The sequence below is a fragment of the Oncorhynchus keta genome, chromosome 30 (genome assembly GCF_023373465.1).
Source record: "Oncorhynchus keta strain PuntledgeMale-10-30-2019 chromosome 30, Oket_V2, whole genome shotgun sequence".
Classification (NCBI taxonomy): domain Eukaryota; kingdom Metazoa; phylum Chordata; class Actinopteri; order Salmoniformes; family Salmonidae; genus Oncorhynchus; species Oncorhynchus keta.
Genome location: NC_068450.1, coordinates 59,789,759 through 59,811,604, shown reverse-complemented (window position 1 = coordinate 59,811,604; position 21,846 = coordinate 59,789,759). Strand labels below are relative to the sequence as shown.

The 21,846-nt window shown below is 42.5% G+C and overlaps 1 protein-coding gene across 1 annotated transcript; it reads right to left on the bottom strand.

The window, feature by feature from the left end:
• Positions 1-1,595: 1,595 nt before the first annotated feature.
• Positions 1,596-18,587, bottom strand: LOC118363866 (phospholipid phosphatase 2-like). Its single transcript, XM_035745146.2, has 8 exons — positions 18,313-18,587; positions 18,100-18,202; positions 8,356-8,507; positions 8,170-8,256; positions 7,895-8,070; positions 7,763-7,820; positions 7,488-7,664; positions 1,596-6,689 (listed from the first exon to the last, which is right to left on the bottom strand). The coding sequence occupies exons 2-8, from the start codon at positions 18,161-18,163 to the stop codon at positions 6,534-6,536; spliced, it is 870 nt and encodes a 289-aa protein (XP_035601039.1). The 5' UTR covers positions 18,164-18,202; positions 18,313-18,587; the 3' UTR covers positions 1,596-6,533.
• Between the last annotated feature and the right edge of the window lie 3,259 nt (positions 18,588-21,846).

The following is a 21,846-nucleotide window of genomic DNA, read 5'->3' as shown; positions in this document are numbered from 1 at the left end:
TTTCATTTAAAGGACCACAAAAATGACAGCTGTGCCATATTTATTGCAAAATAGTTGGGAAGAGATTTTCGATGTACCCATTCCATGGCACATGGTTTATGAATTGATACGCAAAACATCTCCGGAATCAAAACTTCGAATTTTTCAATTTAAATTACTATACAAAATTCTTGCAACCAATAGAATGTTATATATCTGGGGGATACAATATTCCCAGCTCTGCAGATTTTGCTGTGAGGAGGCAGTCATCAGATAATGTATTTTGGTATTGTCCATATGTAGCTCGTTTTTGGTCACAGGTCCAGGAATGGCTGAAGAATTTAAACATTTGCCTAGAACTAACACTGCAGATAGCAATAGTGGGTGATTTGAAAAGCCATAGTCAAAGCAATCAATAATATAATAATTATTTTAGCAACATTTTTATTTTTCCTTTAAAATCTGTAGAAGCTATGAGAATAGAAAGGTTCAGTACTTTTGTGAAGCATCACGGCACAGTTGAAAAATATATGGCAAATAGAAATCAAACTGGATGGACATCAGAAATAGAGGAATGACTAAAAACAAACAAAATATAACTGTTTTAAAATTGATTGTCTGTAAAATGTCTATAAGAAGGTAGTAGCCTAAGTGTTTGTTAGTTTACTCCAATTGGGGGAAGGGTGGTAGGGTTTGCGGAGAATAATAAAGGTATATTCTTTAAAAAGTATGGATGTCTACATAGGTATGTGTATATGTATGCATACGTGTATGTATATGAATATATATATTTACCAAAAAAATATGGGGGATTGGAAATGATGCAGACAATTACATTGATGGAAGCAACAATCTTTCGCAATATTAAGCTGATCCACCCCTTAAATTATATATATTTTTAATCCATATTGAATTCAGGCTGTAACACAATTTAGAATAAGTCAAGGGGTATGAATATTTTCTGAAGGCACTGTAGTCCATTCCCATTTCAAACCTCTTTCTTAAAAAAATTAAAAATAAAGCTCCGGATAAGTAGACAAATTAGCTGGCTAATTCATTGATTCTGCTTGTAGTATAAACCTATGGAGTTTGTTTTCTAACTGACAAGAGTTATCCCACAAATCAGACAAGTCTGGACAGGCCTGCAGCATCCTGGGAGTTCCACTTGTCAACAGGATAGTGTTTCACCTGAGTACATGTCACTGTGGCAATACTGTTTTTATTTTTTTAGGTTAGGATAATTATGTAGGCAGGTTAGAATAATTAACTTGCCAGGTTAGGAGAATGAGGGTAAAGGTTACGCTTAGCTCAAATGCTACAGTTTTCCCCAATGTGACAACTAGAAGGCGTTGCACTGGTAGTACAAACCATCAGTACCTGTTCTTACGAGGAAGCGCATAGTGTATACATGGAAATGGTTTGCGAAGAGGGTCTTTGTCTGCAAGGACCACCCAAACTAAACAAATGTAATCATGTGCAGGGCTTTATAGCAACCGTGGTTGAGGTACAGGGAATTTATACCTGCACCCTTTTCAGCAACTATTCCCTCATTAGGCTACAGAATCAACTAGCACACACACTCACTTTAATAACAAAAATCAGTCTGATGCACAAAGGGCATATTAGTTCGTCTTTATGCATAAAACTACAAAAAAGCAATACAGAGAAATAAAATAAAACAAATTGAAATAAAGCTATGACAACATGTGCAATGTCTTCATCACTGGGTCTGGTGTGCCATCACCCCAACAAACATTGGGAAAGTCCTAGTGAATCACTTGGATGAATCCATGAAGTTGAAGGCATTCATTCCATCCGTTTAGCCACCCTTCCATTCTTCCAATCATCCCTCTCTACCCATCCCTCCACAGCAGTAACTCTGTGGTTCTGCATGCACTTTCGTCTCAGCAGGAGTTGTCAGATTATAAAGGAAAGACACTTCTGTAAATCAAGTTCCCTTTTCCATCAAGAAGAAATACATACATTTGATTGCAGCTACAGTTTGTTACAGACAAGCTTATGAAGGATTAGTGTGGATACAAACACAATAAAATACACTACATGGCCAAAAGTTGGTTGACACCCCTTCAAATTAGAGGATTTGGCTATTTCAGCCACACTCGTTGAAGACAGGTGTATAAATTGAACACCCAGCCATGCAATCTCCATAGACAAACAATGGCCCGTAGTGAAAAGCTCAGTGACTTTCAACGTGGCACCGTCATAGGATGCCACCATTTCAACAAGTCAGTTGGTCAAATTTCTGCTCTGCTATAGATGCCACAGTCAACTGTAAGTGCTGTTATTGTGAGTGGCAATGTCTAGGAGTAACAATGGCTCAGCTACGAAGTGGTAGGCCACAAGCTCACAGAACGGGACCGCTTGTCTTCAGTTGCAACATTCACTACCGCGGTCCAAACTGCCTCGGGAAACATCAGCACAAAAACTGTTAGTCTGGAGCTTCATGAAATGAGTTTCCATGGCTGAGCAGCCACACAAGCCTAACAGGCTGACTACACTGCTCGCGTCTGGTGTGCGAACATTGCAAATTAAATTTTGAAATTATGTTATTCAATTATTGCGCGCGCACCAGCGAGCATTTGCGTTGCCACGGGCTAAAATAGAAATCAGTTCTATTTCTGACGCAGGTCACGCTGTAAGTCCTGCCTCTCCCATCTCCACATTGGTTTATAGAAGCAGGTAATCACATGTCATCTCCTCATTGGTTATACCTACATGGGTGACTGAAAGACGAACGAGGTCAGTGGCGGTAATGCACCTAATTTATGAAAGTTGCCAATCGCAATATAAAGTCAAGAGAAGAAAAAGGGCTGGAAGGAAGAGACTAGAAATGATTCGGTTGACCATTTATGTGTGGATTAATTCGCGGAGTAAAGGACCTTGTGCATTTCAGGTAAAATAACAACTCAATGTTTATATCCCAGGACAAATTAGCTAGCAACAGCAAGCTAGCTAAGTAGGACAAATTAGCCAGCAAGTGCAAGCTAACTAGCCATAAATGTTTAATGCTTTTCGACCTGTCCCCAAATTAATGTAATTGGTTCAGAGTTTGTTTTGATATTTTAACCTGCGTGTCATGATCGCGTTTGGTGTGGGGGGACTAAATCAATTTATGCACGATGGTGCACGCGCGCAGCCGGTTTGGGCTCTGTGTAAGTTCTCCATGTGCAATGCCAAGCGTCAGCTGGAGTGGTGTAAAGCTCGCAATTGGACTCTGGATCAGTGGATATGCGGTCTCTGGAGTGATAAATCACGCTTCACCATCTGACAGTCCGACGGATGAATCTGGGATTGACAGATGCCAGGAGAATGCTACATGCCCCAATGCATACTACCAACTCTAAAGTTTGGTGAAGGAGGAATAGTTGTCTGGGGCTGTTTTTTTCCCATTCCAGTGAAGGGAAATCAATGACATTCTAGACGATTCTGTGCTTCCAACATTGTGGCAACAGTTTGGGGAAGGCCTTTTCCTGTTTCAGCATGACAATGCCCTCATGCACAAAGCGAGGCCCATACAGAAATGGTTTGTCGAGAACATTGTGGAAGAAATTGACTGGCCTGCACAGAGCCCTGACCTCAACCCCATCGGACAGCTTTGGGATTAATTGGAACACCGACTGCGAACCGGGCATGATCGCCAAACATCAGTGCCCAACCTGACTAATGCTGGTGACTGACTGGAAGCAAGTCCCCATAGCAATGATCCAACATCTAGTGGAAAGCCTTCCCAGAAGATTGGAGGCTGTTATAACAGCAAAGCGGGGACCAACTCCATATTAATGCCCATGATTTTGGAATGAGGTGTTGGACGAGCAGGTGTCCACATACTTTTGGTCATATAGTGTATATATTAACCCTTTGCAGAAGTGTAATGTGTTTTTCAGAGAACATCTCAGTGAGTGACTCAATCATTGACACACTGACGATTGTCAACATCAACATTTCAAAGGCAGCACATGGCATCATGATCTCACAGGACCTGTGTTGCCATGCGAGAAGGCAGGTTATACTCAGCTTTATATATAATAAACTGGAGTGACTAATACAAGTTGCGTCAATAACATTTAAAAAAAACATCACAGTGGGCTAGTAGTGGTATTACATTCTTAGAGATACGACAGAAATAAACAGTTAGTTAGAAAGTAATTATCTATGCAACACTGTTTTACATTCCATATACTGTACATGCATGTCTTCTACAGACATGCTAGGTACCAGTAGGCCTAACACTGAACTCCACAGACCATTGGTCCCCCCTCCTCCTGGAGAACTACAGGATGAGCACACTAACCCACCTGATTCAGCTAATCAAGGTCTTAACGACTAGTTAAATCAGGTAGGTTGGTTGTGGGCGGGAACAAAAGCCTGCAGCCCAGTAGCTCCCCAGCACGACGCTTGGAGACCGCTGTCTTGATGGAAGACGTGTGAGAGGATTAGTAGCTCCAGTGTAGGTAAAAGGTATCAAAGCATTACAAACACACAAAAAACTCCTTTACAAATACAAACTAGACTAGAGGGTGGGTGGGTTAAAAAATAACTACAGGACACTCAAATAAACTACAAATCCCAAGAAGACAACCTGGTTGATGCTGCTGCATAGGAAATATAAATGAATCATACATTTAAAAAAATAAAAAAACTTGTTTCAGTGTTTCCTGTTAGCATAATTGAAATCTAGGGAACTACACAATAATTCTTTGTGTCTGTTAAAAAACTGTCTCATCCTCCATACTTTTAGTACATTGTATTAAAATACAAAGTTAAATGCATGTGCGTGGTTATACACATCTTCTTATATACACCAGTGGTGGCTGGTGGGAGAAGCTATCGGAGGACAGGGTCATTGTAATGCTGGACCGGAATAAACAGAGTCAAACATGTGGTTTCCATATGCTTGAGGTATTTATTCCAGTCACTGATATACACACTTCTCTGACACAGACAGCCACACGGCAGGGGCGTAGGCATGGGTGCCCCCACTGGGAGCAAAAACCTATTTTCTTTCTAGATATATATATATTTTTAAGTACTGCTCTTTCCTTGTCAGCGTTCCAAATGGGACATTATTTGTAGAGCCCGACCGATAAAAATCGGTCGACCGATATTAATCGGCCAATATTTTTATCTGCCTTTATTCCACAGATAAAGTGCCCATATTATATACATAGAATAAACAAATATGTCTGCTCCATTTTCAATGGTTGCCTAAAGAGGGCACTCTACCAGCTGCTCATTGAACATCATTCAGCCCTAGTCCACAATGTGAGGGAAAGTAGACATGGTGGTTTGTAGCTTGCCACAGCCAGCATGAGTAAATAATCCAAAGTACACTTCACCAAGCAAGCAGCCCTGTCCTCATCACATTCTCACTTTGTTCACGTTAGCTGGCTAGCTAACCAGCAAGGTAGTTAGCTTAGCTATCTAGCCAGCAATATGTGCTACGTATGTGCCAACACTGGACTGGCGCCAAAGTGAACACTCGTCCTTGATACAAAAAGAAGACCGACACTGTCAGGGCCTATTATGTTAGCTAGCGGGCTAATTTAGTTAGTTTTCTGAAATATGCTATCTGCAAAAAACAACAGTTGGCGCAGGTCTATCATTCAGGCCATGTGCTTGCATTCATTATGAGATAAGTAGCTAATGTTAGCTAGCTCGCGAAATTATAACGTGTGACAAAAACCAGTGCAGCAGGAATTTACATGCATAAACATTTTCAGTCATCAGCGCATGCCATTTGCAGTTGAAATGTATAGCAAATACATTTTGTATTGAATAACATTGTTATGTAAATATGGTTTCTTTAAGAAAACATTGTCGTAATGAACAGCTAGCGTGTGCTTGTCGTAACGTACTCTCATTGCAAGGTGGACCATAAAGTGTTTGTTTACATGACCACCCTTATGGTGGTTTAGCACAAATACTTTTTCATACCTCTTTTCCACTGCCATAGACATTTTTAAGTTGCACCTAAGAAGGTCAACTAAACAAGCTTTGTATTCACTGTCGAATTTATAGAGAACATAATTGCTTTTTGGTGGATCTCCTGTAAACCACAAATAAAATGTTCTTAAATAATGTTAACTATAATATGTAGTTAAGAAATCATCATTTAGAGTATCTGTTGATCATTTGAAGCACAACTTGGTCTGTTTTTCATTCAACTTCTAAAAAAAACAATATATCGACAGATATCAGTAATCTGTGACTTTTCCCTCCCTCAAAATCGGTATCGGACCCAAAAATCCAATATGGGGTCGGGCTCTAATTATTTGTCGTCTTTTTACATAAACATGCAAACATCATCAGATATAATTCATAGACAGCTATAAAACGGTACATTTATCTCTTGGCCACATGGCAACATTGCAGGAAGTTAGTTAACAAAACATTTTAATTTTAAAAAATTGCCCACCCAAATTTCTGCAGGCCTACCCACCAACAAATTCCTGTCGCCGCCACTTCCCCACGGTTGCCATATGATTGTTGTGTAGAGGTTGTTGTGTAGTTGCAGTGTAGTTGTTAGTCTGTGTTCAAGCTGTAGTAGTTGTATAGTTGTAGTGGTTGTTGTGTAGTTGTGTGTCTGGGTTCACGCCAGGTTTGGCCTCTAGGTGTTCGTCTTCAGCCGTCTCTGATCGTGGGCAGCGAGGAGGGGGGCGGAGCTTAAAGAAATCAGAGACGTAGCAAACCTGAGAGAAAAGAATAGTTTAAAGTCAGCAGTGCTGAGCGATTAGTGCTTTTTGAAGTCGGTTCTGTTTCAGGTCGATTATGAAAAAATAATTATGTTTTAGATTTTGGTCACAATTTTATTTGAAACATTAAATGCATTGTGGGTTAAATGCTGTAACACTGAATAAAACAAAAGTCCCATGAGGGTAGTGACTGCCCATTACTGCTCATCACTTATTAACATTACTTGAATAAAATATCTCGGTTGTTGTGTATATTACATTTGTTTTATTTGATGACTTTATTATTTAATTCCAAGTCATCATCTCATCTCTATAGAGCTGCTGCCTACGGTTTCTGACAAAATCACTGTTTTAGTAGTTCATCAAAGTAATTTATTTATTTACCTTTATTTAACTAGGCAAGTCAGTTAAGAACAAATTCTTATTTTCAATGACGGCCTAGGAACAGTGGGTTAACTGCCTGTTCAGGGGCAGAACAACAGATTTGTACCTTGTCAGCTCTGGGGTTTGAACTTGCAACCTTCCGGTTACTGCTGAATACCAACTATCAGTCACTTAGATCATGTGTATTCTGTAAACCACAACTCCCTACTACATCGCACAGTTCGGGCTTGATCTGATTTATCTCTAGAGTAACTGTGCAATGTGCACATTGAGCTCACAGAAAAAACGGAATGGAATTCAAATAATTGAACCGACATCAGTCAATTAGTTGTTCCAAAACCAAAGAACTACAGACATTTCGGTTTAATTGCTCAGCGCATGTACACACACACACCTCCTACACACACTCACGTTGAGCACAGCGATGAGAGTTCCCTGCAGCAGTCCCACCAGTACGTCGCTCCAATGGTGTTTGTAGTCGCTAACCCGTGTGTATCCAACGTACAACGCAAACGCCACGAGGAAGAACTGCACTGTGGGTCTGACCAGACGAGTCCACTTCCCCTGCATACGTGCTTGCACATACAACTACACACACACACACACACACACACACACACACACACACACACATTAATCGTCATCTCACGCGTGTATGAAACTCACACAAATAAAAAAACACTCACTGCTAGAAACAGCATGCTGTACATCCCGAAGGCAGAGTGTCCGGAGTAAAACGACAATCTGCAACACAGAGAGAAACATGTTGACGTTGCATCACATAGCAAGAGAAGAAAGACAGACAGAAATATACACACCTGGACTCAGTGACGTTTCGAGGGTTGCCAGTACAGTTGAGTTGCAGCATGTACCCAGAACACACCGTGGGATTACACACAGACAGGAAGTTAGGGCGTGGCCTGCCGATGGTGAACTTGGCCAGGTCAGTCAGTGATTGGCTCACAGCTGCTCCAAACAGGAAGGTCCCCACCACCTAGTAGAGGCACAGCACAGGCCAATTTAACCAATTTAGCCAATCTGAGCTAAGACCACATATTGTCAGCCCTAAACTATGACCCGTGTTCCAACTGACCTTGTAGAGAGCTGACATGTACTGGTTAAAGTTAGAGTTGGAGTGGAGACGCTTGGAGTACACCAGGTACGCTTCTCCTGTAGTTATCTATGGAGAGAGAGAGGCAAAGTCATAGCATAGCAGAGGTAAACTCGTACCATAGCGTGCCATTTTGTACATAACCATCAAGTTGTTCATCAAACTTACTATGACTATGGAGGAGGGGATGGTGACTGCAGCCATTGCCCTGTGGGAGATGGTGTCTCTTCTGTAAGGATATCTGATGCTCTCGTCATCACAGTAGATACCCCTCTGGTACGGGCTGAACATTAACGTCAAGACCGCTGACGGAAGGGCCGCTGGGAAGAGGGGAGAGCGATAGGAAGGGTAGAGGGAGAGAGAGGAGGGGTGTCAGAGTGGGTCAAGGGAGACAGTATCAACATGGTGCTGAACTTGTCTCTGCCTCGGGGAGATTGAGGTTCAAGAAGCAGCTCAACAGGCTCTGACAGACATGTTTAAATCTATCAGCTGGACAGGAACTGTGAACAATACATGGGCATGTGAAGGCACATCGAGGCACTTATTGGTCAGCAGTATATCAGTGACCTCCGTCCCCTGGGGAGGAAGCTGCTAGCTAACACCACACACACGCCGTCCAAAGATTGTATAGTACAGTATGACGATGCTTAGAAACTGCCTCTACAATAGAAATCCACAATCACGCTTGTAGGCAATGTCATGGCAACGTTGGCTAGCTAAGCTCAGAAACTTAAATCGGGTCTAACGGTCGTTTCGCTCCGAACTGCGCATGAGCAGGCCGTCAAATCAAAACGCCCTCCTTAGATATAAAGTTATTTTACACCAAAATGAAAACATGTCAGTTTGTCACTTCCACACAAGGTTGGGGTAACATGTTCAGCTACCTAAGACACCTAGTTCGATTTAGAGAATATTAGCAGCAAAGGGAGTATTTTTCACTTCTCCCATTGACTTCCCAAACCCCTGTCGAGTCTGATTCACGAAGCGTTCCTGGAAGTTTTGCGTCGGTGGGTCTCTGGGTTTAGATACTCTGTGTGCACTCTAATGGAAATGCACCCACACACATCCATCACCATAGATATGCCTAACAGTGTAACAGCCTTAAACGTTCTCCACTGAGCCCCGCTGACAAGGGCATGGGAGCCAACTATCGGACGTGACACACACACACACACAAAATGAATGTCCCATTCTCTATTTATTTATACATAAAGTTACCATGAGAAATTCCCTTAAACTGATCTCTCACGGAAGAGACCACGGACCTTTCTCCTCTCTTTCCCGGACTCAAACCTTTCTCCCCCCTGCTCTCACCCTCTCTTTCTTTCACTCCCTCGCTCTCTCCCCATAGTTCAGTGACTCACAGACCAGAGCAGAGACTGGCACCAGGATAGACTATAAAACTGTCTCAACTGACAACACAATGGTGTGCAAACACACACACACTCAAATTTGACAGGACAATGGTTTTATGCACCCTGATGATTTTTTTCCTGTTTTTATGAACCCTGTCACAAGACAACATGCTCCCCTGATGCAAACTGAACTTCCACCAGTCATATACTGAACAAAAATATAAAATGCAACATGCAACAATTTCAAAGATTTTACTGAGTTCCAGTTCATAGAAGGAAACCAGTCAATTGAAATACATTCATTAGGCCCTGATCTATGGATTTCACATTACTGGGCAAGGGAACAGCCATGGGAGGGCATAGGCCCACCCACTTGGGAGCCAAGCCCTCCCAATTAGAATTAGTTTTCCCACACAAAAGGGCTTTATTACAGACAGAAATACAGCTGCGTGGTCATGGAAACCCATTTCAGTAAGCTTCCGACAAACAGTTCTTATTCTGACTTTGCTTCCACAGGCAGTTTGTAACTCGGTAGTGAGTGTTGCAACCGAAGAGAGGATATTTTTTACGCGCTTCAGCACTCGGCAGTCCCATTCTGTGTGCTTGTGGCCTACCACTTTGCGGCTGAGCCGTTTTTGCTCCCAGACGTTTCCACTTCACAATAACAGCACTCACAGTTGACCAGGGCAGCTCTAGCTTTTTGGAAAGGTGGCGTCCTATGACGGTGCCACATTGAAAGTCACTGAGCTCTTCAGTAAGGCCATTTTACTGCCAATGTTTGTCTATGGGTATAATAAAGTGCATTTGAAAATTATTCAGACCCCTTGGCTTTTTCCACATTGATACATTACAGCCGTATTCTAAAAATTGATACAATTATTTCCTCATCAATCTACACACAATACCCCATATTGACAAAGCATAAAACAGGTATTTTTTCCTTTTTTTGCAAATGTATTAAATATTAAAAAAAACTGAAATATCACATTTACATAAGTATTCAGACCCATTACTCAGTACTTTGTTGAAGCACCTTTGGCAGTGATAAGAGCCTTAAGTCTTCTTCGGTATGACGCTACAAGCACACCTGTATTTGGGGAGTTTCTCACATTCTTCTCTGCAGATCCTCTCAAGCTCTATCAGGTTGAATGGGGAGTGTCGCTGCACAGCTATTTTAAGGTCTCCCCAGGGATGGGGTTCAAGTCAGGGCTCTGGCTGGGCTACTCAAAGACATTCAGAGACTTTTCGCGAAGCCACTCCTGCGTTGTCTTGGTTGTGTGCTTAGGGTCGTTGTCCTGTTGGAAGGTGAACCTTCACACTGGAGCAGGTTTTCTTCAAGGATCTCTCTGTACTATGCTCCATTCATCTTTCCCTCGATCCTGACTGTAGCTCAGTTGGTAGAGCATGGCGCTTGTAACGCCAGGGTAGTGGGTTCGATTCCCGGGACCACCCATACGTAGAATGTATGCACACAGTCGCTTTGGATAAAAGCGTCTGCTAAATGGCATATATTATTATTATTATTATTATTATTATTACTAGTCTACCAGTCCCTGCCGCTGAAAAACATCCTCACAGCATGATGCTGCCACCACCATGCTTCACCGTAGGGATGGTGCCAGGTTTCCTCCAGACGTGACACTTGGCATTCAGACCAAAGTGTTCAATCTTGATTTCATCAGACCAGAGATTCTGACTCCAAGCGGGCTGTCATGTGCCTTTCACTGAGGAGTGGCTTCCGTCTGGCCACTCTACCATAAAGGCCTGATTAGTGGAGTGCTGCATATATGGTTGTTCTTCTGAAAGGTTCTCCCATCTCAACAGAGGAACTCTAGAGCTCTGTCAGAGTGACCATCGGGTTCTTGGTCACCTCCCTGACCAAGGCCCTTCTCCCCTGATTGCTCAGTTTGGCCGGGCGGCCGGCTCTAGGAAGTGTCTTGGTGGATCCAAACTTCTTCCATTTAAGAACGATGGAGGCCACTGTGTTCCTGGGGACTTTCAATGCTGCAGACATTTTTTGTACCCTTCCCCAGGTCTGTGCCGACACAATCCTGTCTAGGAGCTCTATGGAAAATTCCTTCCACCTCATGGCTTGATTTTTTTTCTCTGACATGCTGTGGGACAGGTGTGTGCCTTTGCAAATCATGTCCAATCAAATGAATTTGACACAGGTGGACTCCAATCAAGTTGTAGAATCATCTCAAGGATGATCAATGGAAACAGGATGCACCTGAGCTCAATTTCAACTCATAGGGAAGGGTCTGAACACTTATAAGGTTATAAGGCACTTAAGGTTTTTATTTTATTACATTTGCACACAAAAAAAATAAAAAAACCTGTTTTCGCTTTGTCATTTTGGGTGTGGATTGATGAACAACATTAAATGTAATCCATTTTAGAATAAGGCTGTAACATAAAAATGTGGAAAGGGGGGTCTGAATACTATGCATAATACTATAGTATGGCTGTAGTACTATAGTATTATGCAGACCTAGCTTGTCGCCTGCATTCCTGCCTTTGGGACAACGACTCAAATTGTTTGGACGGAGACATGAGGATCTCGTCATTATATACAGATCTCTGGTTTCATCCACTTGCGAATTAGAAAGGGAAATTGGCAGGTGCACAGCGCACTGTTCAGATTCTGGCTTCCCCTAAACTAAATGGATGTTTTGCCAAAATTACAATTACTCCTGTCTAAATAAAATAATTGAAAATACTTTACCAGACAGCTTGACTTAGCTGATCATAAAAATAAAAATAAATTATTTTTAAACAACAGTGTATTGTTTCACATCACAAGTGCATAGGCCTATGCCTATTTCAGAAGCAAGCAATTTGGGAGCGCGTGTGGCAATAGGCTTAGCGTAAAGCATCTATAATGTGTCTTGAGTATAATTTCAAATGTTGAGACAAGAAGAAAGGGTGTGTTGCGGAGATCTGGTCGTCTTTCTCCAGAATGCATGCAATCAACTCTCCAGAATGCATGCAATCAACTCTCCAGAATGCATGCAATCAACTCTCCAGAATGCATGCAATCAACTCTCCAGAATGCATGCAATCAACTCTCCAGAATGCATGCAATCAACTCTCCAGAATGCATGCAATCAACTCTCCAGAATTGTGTGAATGGTTTGCCCTTTGATTGTTTATTTGTATCAATTCACCATTACATATATAACCACTAGACCTAGTACCTGTACCATTAATCCCCGTCATTTGTTTACATTAAATTTATGTTAATGCATGTATTGGTCATTTACCATTCTCATTCTCCCAGTGGAACTGTTGTTTGCAGAGTTCACAAGCTGCTACACTTGTGAGAAACCAGTTTTGGTTTATTTCATTTTTGAGTTATCTCAATTTTTTCATTGTCTTTTGTTTTGAGTGCTCTGTGAGCAATGCTGATTTTCTGCCCTGATAATGTTGAGGGAGGGAGGGAGCTCACGCCAACATGCTGAGTTGATACAATGTTACAAATCATTACCCATAGTGCAAATCAAGACAGATAGACACAGCCAGTAGAGGACTGGCCACGCCTCATAACCTGGTTCCTCGCTACGTTTCTTCCTAGGTTCTGGCCTTTGTCGGGAGTTTTTCCTAGCCACCGTGCTTCTACACCTGCATTGCTTGCTGTTTGGGGTTTTAGGCTGAGTTTCTGTACAGCACTTTGTGACATCGGCTGATGTAAAAAATGGCTTTATAAATACATTTGACTGATTGATTAAATTATTGAATGGGAGGCAGACAGGCAGAGTAGAGATTAATGCAATTGAAATAACCTGAATTTTCACCAGGATATTTTCTACTGTTTTGTCAGCTTTAGGCTTATGTATTTTACTTAGTTGATGATGGAAGTTACAGGGGCTCCCGAGTGGCGCAGTGTTCTGCATCTCAGTGCAAGAGGCGTCACTGCAGTACCTGGTTCGAATCCAGGCTGCATCACATCCGGCCGTTATCGGGCGTCACATAGAGCGGCACACAATTGGCCCAGCGTCGTCAGGGGTAGGCCTCATTGTAAATAAGAATTTGTTCTCTCTTAGTTCCATACGCTCATTTCTTCCAATGGATCACGGTGTAGGCTGTGTCCATATGGCAAAATGCTCTTGCATTAGTTTAATTTTAACTTCTATATTTTGTATTATTTAAATTAAGATTGTGATTAACCATGTGACAATTTTGAGAAACTAAAAAAGTTATTATTGAAATGAAACTGTTCCACAAAAAAAATGTACACAGTATTAAAATAATCATAACTGGTAGAAATGGTAGGATAACTTGTAAGCTTCCCCAAACTTGAAACTCACAAGCTGTCTTTATCATAACACCCATTACCAAAATGTGTGAAGGCGCAAGTGCGTGCACACTGGAGGTTCCGTGGAAAAAACAGGCCCGCCTCTTAAAATCAAATGCCAGTCCAACTGATTCGTTCTGGCGCCTGCCCTGTTCACATTGTCACTCATCAGCGGCGTATGAACAGCGTGACTACTTTGTCAACCTTAATTCCGCTAGGTCAAGCATGCACTCAGCCACTTTGAAGTTTACTAACTAGTATTTACTTTGAAGTCATGTCTACTTTGTAGGGTTCTAGGATAACAGTTAGATAAGACAGCTCTCTGGAGTGTAGTGGTTAGGGTGAGGATGGAAGTGTGCATGTGTGTAGCACTCTGCTGCAGTGTCAGAGAAATAAACACACACACACACAAACGTATAATTGTAGTAATCTCCAGTTTTATTTCAGTAAGGTTTCTGCTACAGTGTTATTGTAGCCAAGGGTTGAGTTGAACCAAGATTGTTCCTCTCTCCAGAGAGTAAGCTGAGCTGGATTTGATAAAACAAGGAAGGAGAAAGGGGAGTGTGTGAATAAATAGATGAAAGATTGTCTTAATAGTGTTGGTTTTCAATGTGGTAACAGTGAATCTGGAACTGATTTTGAACCATTCAACCCTGCTGAATGGTAACCGAACTGGTGATGAGCCGTACCTGGGATCCAGTGGTACTGGAGCTGTTTTTATGAACCCAAAGGAAAACTGTTTCAAGCATTCTCTTCGGTATCTTTTGAAGAGGTTAGTTTGTAGCACACATCTTGACCTTCCTCAGTGATGTAGAAAGAACAGCGATGTGGCACAGACTCAGAGGGCTGGGCGTTTGTGTGTCCAGTGGCAGATACAGGAAGCAGAGTCCATAGTCCATCTTCTTTAACCCCCCCCCCGCCTCACACAGTTATCTGGGCCGAGGGTGTTGGTCTTCAGTAACAGAATGGGCAGCGCGGTCAGAGCGAAAGAAGAAGAGGGGATAACATTGTTTCACATTCTCATTTGGCTAGATAGAAAGTTCCAGATGCCTCCCAGAGAAAACAAACATGGAGGAATGTCTGGTGAGATATGACACATGATCAACTTCCTCCTGACCTCTGACCTCACAGGAAGGAGGAATCTAAGAAGTGTTCCTGTCATTCTACAGACTAGACGCCAAAATACGTACACAACTCCACTGTCCTACTAGTCACACCCAACAGCGACAACACACACACACACACACACACACACACACACACACACACACACACACACACACACACACACACACACACACACACACACACACACACACACACACACACACACACACACACACACACACACACACACACACACACACACACACACAAATTGATAAAATCTAGACAATAAGAGAGATTGCAATAGGGAGACAGAGTACTGATCTTCTTCCTGCTCTATGGCTGTAGTACTCTCGCTGTACTGTCAGAATCCTGGTTATTTTCCACACAGAAAAAGTCAATACCCCCCCACCCCCTCTCTCTCACACACACATAGTTGGCACAGAGAGATGGTGAGTGTGTGTGAGAGAGAGAGTCAGTAAAACAGCAGCAGAGTATCTTCTCTAACTCTAGTTGTGCGCAAAACCCAGAAAATCAAATAGATAACAAACTAACCCAACAACATTTGGTATCAGTCTATAGTTTGATGCAGATGCTCTTCTAACCCCAAGCGACATAAATAACAGTAAGAACTTAGAGCAACGGCAGCTGTTTTAGGTCTCATGTTCACTTCCAGAGAAAGTTTGATGACCCAAGGTTTTTAAAGGACTGTGACCCCCCCATCACAGCAAACTTCTGGGAAGAAAGTGAAAAACATTGACACAATGTGAAACTGTATTAATTTAGATTCCTTAGAATGACCCGTAGAATGAACATGATCATTGTCTGCCAATCAGATTCTTCCAGAGGGTGTGTACAGGTCTTACAACAGTAATATGTCCCATTCACACAATCACCAGTCAATATTGAATGATCTAAAGGTCCATATGAAATTATGGATACGTCAGGCCCTTTTGTTATGCATATAACAGCAGATTGCTTGGTTTGGGTGGCGTTTGGTTGTTTTTTTTGTTAAAAGAGTGTGTTGCAGAAATAACTCAATGTGCCTGTGTGTGTGTGTATAAAGTTTATTTGTCTGCAGTGATAAGGCAAAGGAGAGGAGAAAATAGTTAAACCGAGAAAGAAAGAGGATAGAGAGAGTGAGAGAAAGAGGGATGGTAGAATGAGAGAGGGAGAGAAAGAGGGATGGTAGAATGAGAGAGGGAGAGAAAGAGGGATGGTAGAATGAGAGAGGGAGAGAAAGAGGGATGGTAGAATGAGAGAGGGAGAGAAAGAGGGATGGTAGAATGAGAGAGGGAGAGAAAGAGGGATGGTAGAATGAGAGAGGGAGAGAAAGAGGGATGGGAGAATGAGAGAGGGAGAGAAAGAGGGATGGGAGAATGAGAGAGGGAGAGAAAGAAAGAGGATTGAGGAAAAGCTTTTTCAGATCAGATCCAGTTTGTCGACTAGGCACATTCCTACTATATTAATGACACAGTGAGGAAGCTGGGCTATGGCCTACGAACACACACACGCCAACAAAACACAAGTATGCACACGCACACTAATAAAAACACAACCCTGTATCACTCTTATCTGAACTGGGAATAAAAAAAATCCCAAAGGTTTTCTTGTCACTAATTGTAGACTGATTACTGCTACCCCCAGAGACCACTATCTAGAGAGATAGAGAGAGGGTGGAGGCAGGAGATATGAAAGAAAAATAAGCAACTGGAGAGATTGAGGGAGGAAATATTGAAAGAAGAAAAGAGGAAGAGTGATTTTACTGTCGTCAGACCCCAGGCCCAGACACACAGCCCCCTAAGTCTGTCAACAAACATGGTTACAGTCATCTTTTTTTAAATGTTTTTTTTTTTTTAAACCTTTATTTAACTAGGCAAGTCAGTTAAATATTTACAATGACGGCCAAACCCTAACCCGGGCGACGCTGGGTCAATTGTGCGCCGCCCTATGGTACTCCCAATCGCGGCCAGTTGTGACACAGCCTGGAATCGAACCAGGGCCTGCAGTGAAGCTTATATCACTGAGAATCAGTGCCTTAGACCGCTGCTCCACTCGGGAATGTCAGACCCCAGGTGCAGATACACAGCCCTCTGAAACTGTCAACAAACATGGTTATGCCACGAGGTGATGTCATCTGTTAACAGCTTAACTGTTAAACAACCCTACTCTCTCACTCACTAAATACCATGAGAGAAAGAGAGCAAGGGAGTGGGGGAGGAAGACAAAGAGTGGGGGAGGCAGACAAAGAGTGGGGGATAGGGGGAAGAAATGGATGAAGAGGGAAAGATGTGGAGGGAGTGGGAGATAGAGGGGGTAGGAGACTGTCCACCAAAATGTCTATTCTAAACTACAGATCTCTAGTATTGAGAGTCCAGTACAAGTCCGAACATGCACACCCCAGCTCCACACACAAACGCAGCAATCACACTGGAAGCAATAGGGAAAAGCCCAACAAGCAGGACACTTTCCATGGACGACCAGTCAGAAGAACAAGTGTTCTGTTACAAGTGCGTGGTGAGCACACACACACACACACACATACACACAGATCATGTTTTAAAATGGTCATCATAAATGAATTGTAACTGTGAAATTGTAAACTTAAAATCATAGTAAATGTGATTATGCAATTTGATGACTAGCAAATGATGACTAGCCTACAATCTACAGTACTTGAATCAATACAGATCAGTGTTACACCACTCCACCAGGCACTGTGACCACCTGTAATGTGCTGACAGACAATGATAGAATCTATTAAACAAGCTATAACACGAGCAATGCGGACTCTCTTCCTATTACAATACTATTGCGGTGTGTCTGTCTATGTGTGTAACACAAAAGTCATGTTCTTATGACTGGCCTGTAATGGAAAGAGTCCGACATGCTGGGCTTTGGCCTGTGGCTTGTGTGTGTGTGTGTAGCCTGCCTAAACATTGTTTACAAAGTCCCCCACCGTCTCAGTCTTATCCAGCATTTACCCAATAAACAATTATACATAAACAACTATTTTATTGATTTATCGGTGGCTAGTGCTACCCTATTGCATTGCGCATGTGTAGACGGCAGAGAGAGCGAGTTGTGTCCTTGGTTATTAGAACAAATAATGTTATATCAGCCATGTTGTTGGAGAGAGAGAAATAGGGCACTTACCGATAACCACACAGAAAACATCAACTAGAATCAGCATATTTTTCTTGGGAACTGGTAGCTCCATCTTCACGCTTCTACTCTCTCCGAAGAAGAATTATCAAAACTGCAAACGTTATTGGGAGAAGTTTAGTTGCAGGGGTAAGAGAAAAATAGGGTGAACAATCAGATGTGCTTGTTCTTCCGGATTTCGCTCCCGTAGCCTACCTGGCCTACCTGTTTAGGCCTACGCTCTATAGGTGAGTCGGGGAAAGACGCAACTGTAGTATACACCACACACACAGTGTCCAGCGCTGTCAACACACGGACATATGTGTGTCGCGCATTGTCCAAAAGCAAGCAGAGATAACGGAAGAAAAAAAACTTCTGAAATCGTTTCCTTTACGGAAAGTTGAGAATGGGCTCTTTCCCCAACTAAAGGCGCGTGTGCGTTTACACTCCCCAGAGCTGACGTCAGAACTCGTGTGAAAAGAAAAGTGAACCAGACCGCAGGGTGGAGTCAGAGGATGAAGAGATTGTTTTTGATGAAGAGATAAAGCAGTGTTGCAGCAACATCCAGAAAAAAATGAGAAAAGATGCAAAATAATTGAGATGTGTCATGGAATATGTAGGTTTTCTGATAATGTATAAATAAACGACTTTTACCTCCCCATATCAATCAATCACATGTATTTATAAAGCCATTTTTACATCAGCCAATGTCACAAAGTGCTATAAAGAAACCCAGCCTAAAACCCCAAACTGCAAGCAATGCAGATGTAGAAGCACGGTGGCTAGGAAAAACTCCCTAGAAAGGCAGAAACCTAGGAAGAAATGTAGCGAGGAACCAGGTTATGAGGGGTGGCCAGTCCTCTTCCTCTACATGGCCAAGATGTTAAAACATTCATAGATGACCAGCAGGGTCAAATAATAATAATCACAGTGGTTGTAAAGGGTGTAACAGGTCAGCACCTCAGTAGTAACTGTCAGTTGGCTTTTCATAGCCGATCATTCAGAGTTAGAGACAGCAGGTGCGGTAGAAAGAGAGAGAGAGTTGAAAACAGCAGGTCTGGGACAAGGTAGCATGTCTGGTGAACAGGTCAGGGTTCCATAGCCGCAGGCAGAACAGTTGAAACTGGAGCAGCAGCACAACAAGGTGGACTTTGGACAGCAAGGAGTCATCAGACCATGTAGTCCTGAGGCATGGTCCTAGGGCTCAGATCCTCCAAAAGAAGAAAGAGAGAGAATTAGAGGGAGCATACTTAAATTCACACAGGACACCGGATATCAGGAGAAATACTTCAGATTTAACAGACTGACCCTAGCCCCCGACACAAACTATTGCAGCATAAATTAATCACTGTTTTTGTTGCCTCAGGGCAAACGCTTTGCCATAAAGGTAGGCTAAAGCACAAAGGAAAATCAGATACAGAACATGTATTAAGTGAAATATAGTAGAAGCAAGCACTCTTTTTCTAAGAAAATACAAATTGGGCATAACCTAGTATTTCACTGCCTATCCAACCAGATTCTGGGGTCCATTCTTCTTCACTGTCACTGACCTCAAGCTGACTGTCCTCACTATCAGAGGGTATGATCAAACTGATCCATTAGGCTCCCTTTGCTCATCGAATGTCCCTGTGTCCATTGCCTGTAAACGTCAGTGGTTATGTTGTAAAAAACATTGACCAAGGCCATCATTTTACATCAAATTACATGTATTTCATTGAGCATGATATTGCAATGAAAAGTAGCCAAACTGCAAAGTAAAAGATGGAAAAACTCAACTTAAAAAAATAAAGCATAGAAGTATTGCACATAGAACAGATATACCACTTTTTAGACTTGCTTTCAATGAAAATGGCAGATCTAGAACTCATATTTCTATGTACATTTTGTTGGGTCACCTAAAAAATTACGTTGCAGCTTTAAACATGCAAAATAATGAAATGTATCTGGGCCTCCCGAGTGGCGCAGTGGTCTAAGGCACTGCATCGCAGTGCTAGCTGTGCCACTAGAGATTCTGGGTTTGAGTCTAGGCTATGTCGGGGGCCGGCCGCGACCGGTAGACCCATGGGGCAGGGCACAATTGGCACAGTGTTGTCTGGGTTAGGTGAGGGTTTGGCTGGCAGGGATGTCCTTCTCCCATCGTGCACTAGCGACTCCTGTGCCGGGCCGGGCACAGTACATGGTTGCCAGATGTACAGTGTTTCCTCTGACACATTGGTGTGACTGGCACCTGGTTTAAGTGGGCATTCTGTCAAGAAGCAGTGTAGCCTAGTTGGGTTGTGTTTTGGAGGACGTACGGCTCTCAACCTTTGCCTCTCCTGAGTCTGTATGGGAGTTGTAGCGATGAGACAAGACTGTAACTACCAATTGGATACCATGAAATTGGGAGAAAAAAGGGTACATTTAATGTATCTTACCATGTGCTCACGTGTTTTTGTTCTATTTCCTGAAAGAAGTTCCCTGCCCAAATTGATACATCATACTGCCTCATTGGATTGTTGAATTTAAAACAATTCACATGGGAGGTTGTAGGGTCCAAATGGTTTTCTGCTCCAGGAGGGAAACAACAGTTGAAATCGGAAGTTTACATACACCTTAGCCAAATACATTTAAACTTAGTTTTTCACAATTCCTGACATATAATCCTAGTAAAAATTCCCTGTCTTAAGTCAGCTAGGATCACCACTTTATTTTAAGAATGTGAAATGTCAGAATAATGGAAGAGAGAATGATTTATTTCAGTTTTTATATCTTTCATCACTTTCCCACTGGGTCAGAAGTTTACATACACTCAATTCGTATTTGGTAGCATTGCCTGTGAATTGTTTAACTTGAGTCAAACGTTTCAGGTGGCCTTCCACAAGCTTTCCACATTAAGTTGGGTGAATTTTAGCCCATTCCTCCTGACAGAACTGAGTCAGGTTTGTAGGCCTCCTTGCTCGCACACGCTTTTTCAGTTCTGCCCACAAATTTTCTATAGGATTGAGGTCAGGGCTTTGTGATGGCCACTCCAGTACCTTGACTTTGTTGTCCTTTAGCCATTTTGCCACAACTTTGGAAGTATGCTTGGGGTCATTGTCCATTTGGAAGACCCATTTGCGACCAAGCTTTAACTTCCTGACTGATGTCTTGAGATGTTGCTTCAATATATCCACAAAATTTCCCTTTCTCAGGATCCATCTATTTTGTGAAGTGCACCAGTCCCTCCTGCAGCAAAGCACCCCCACAACAAGACGCTACCACCACTGTGCTTCACGGTTGGGATGGTGTTCTCAGGCTTGCAAGCCTCCCCCTTTTTCCTCCAAACATAACGATGGTCATTATGGCCAAACAGTTCTATTTGTGTTTCTTCAGACCAGAGGACATTTCTCCAAAAAGTACGATCTTTGTCCCCATGTGCAGTTGCAACCTTGGTCTGGCATTTTTATGGCGGTTTTGGAGCAGTGGCTTCTTCCTTGCTGAGCGGCCTTTCAGTTCATATTGATATAGGACTTGTTTTACTGTGGATATAGATACTTTTGTACCCGTTTCCTTCAGTATCTTCACAAGGTCCTTTGCTGTTGTTCTGGGATTGATTTGCACTTTTCGCACCAAAGTATGTTCATCTCTAGGAGACAGAACGTGTCTCCTTCCTGGGTGGTATGGCAGCTACGTGGTCCCATGGTGTTTATACTTGTGTACTATTGTTTGTACAGATGAACGTAATAATAATATACGCCATTTAGCGGACGCTTTTATCCAAAGCGACTTACAGTCATGTGT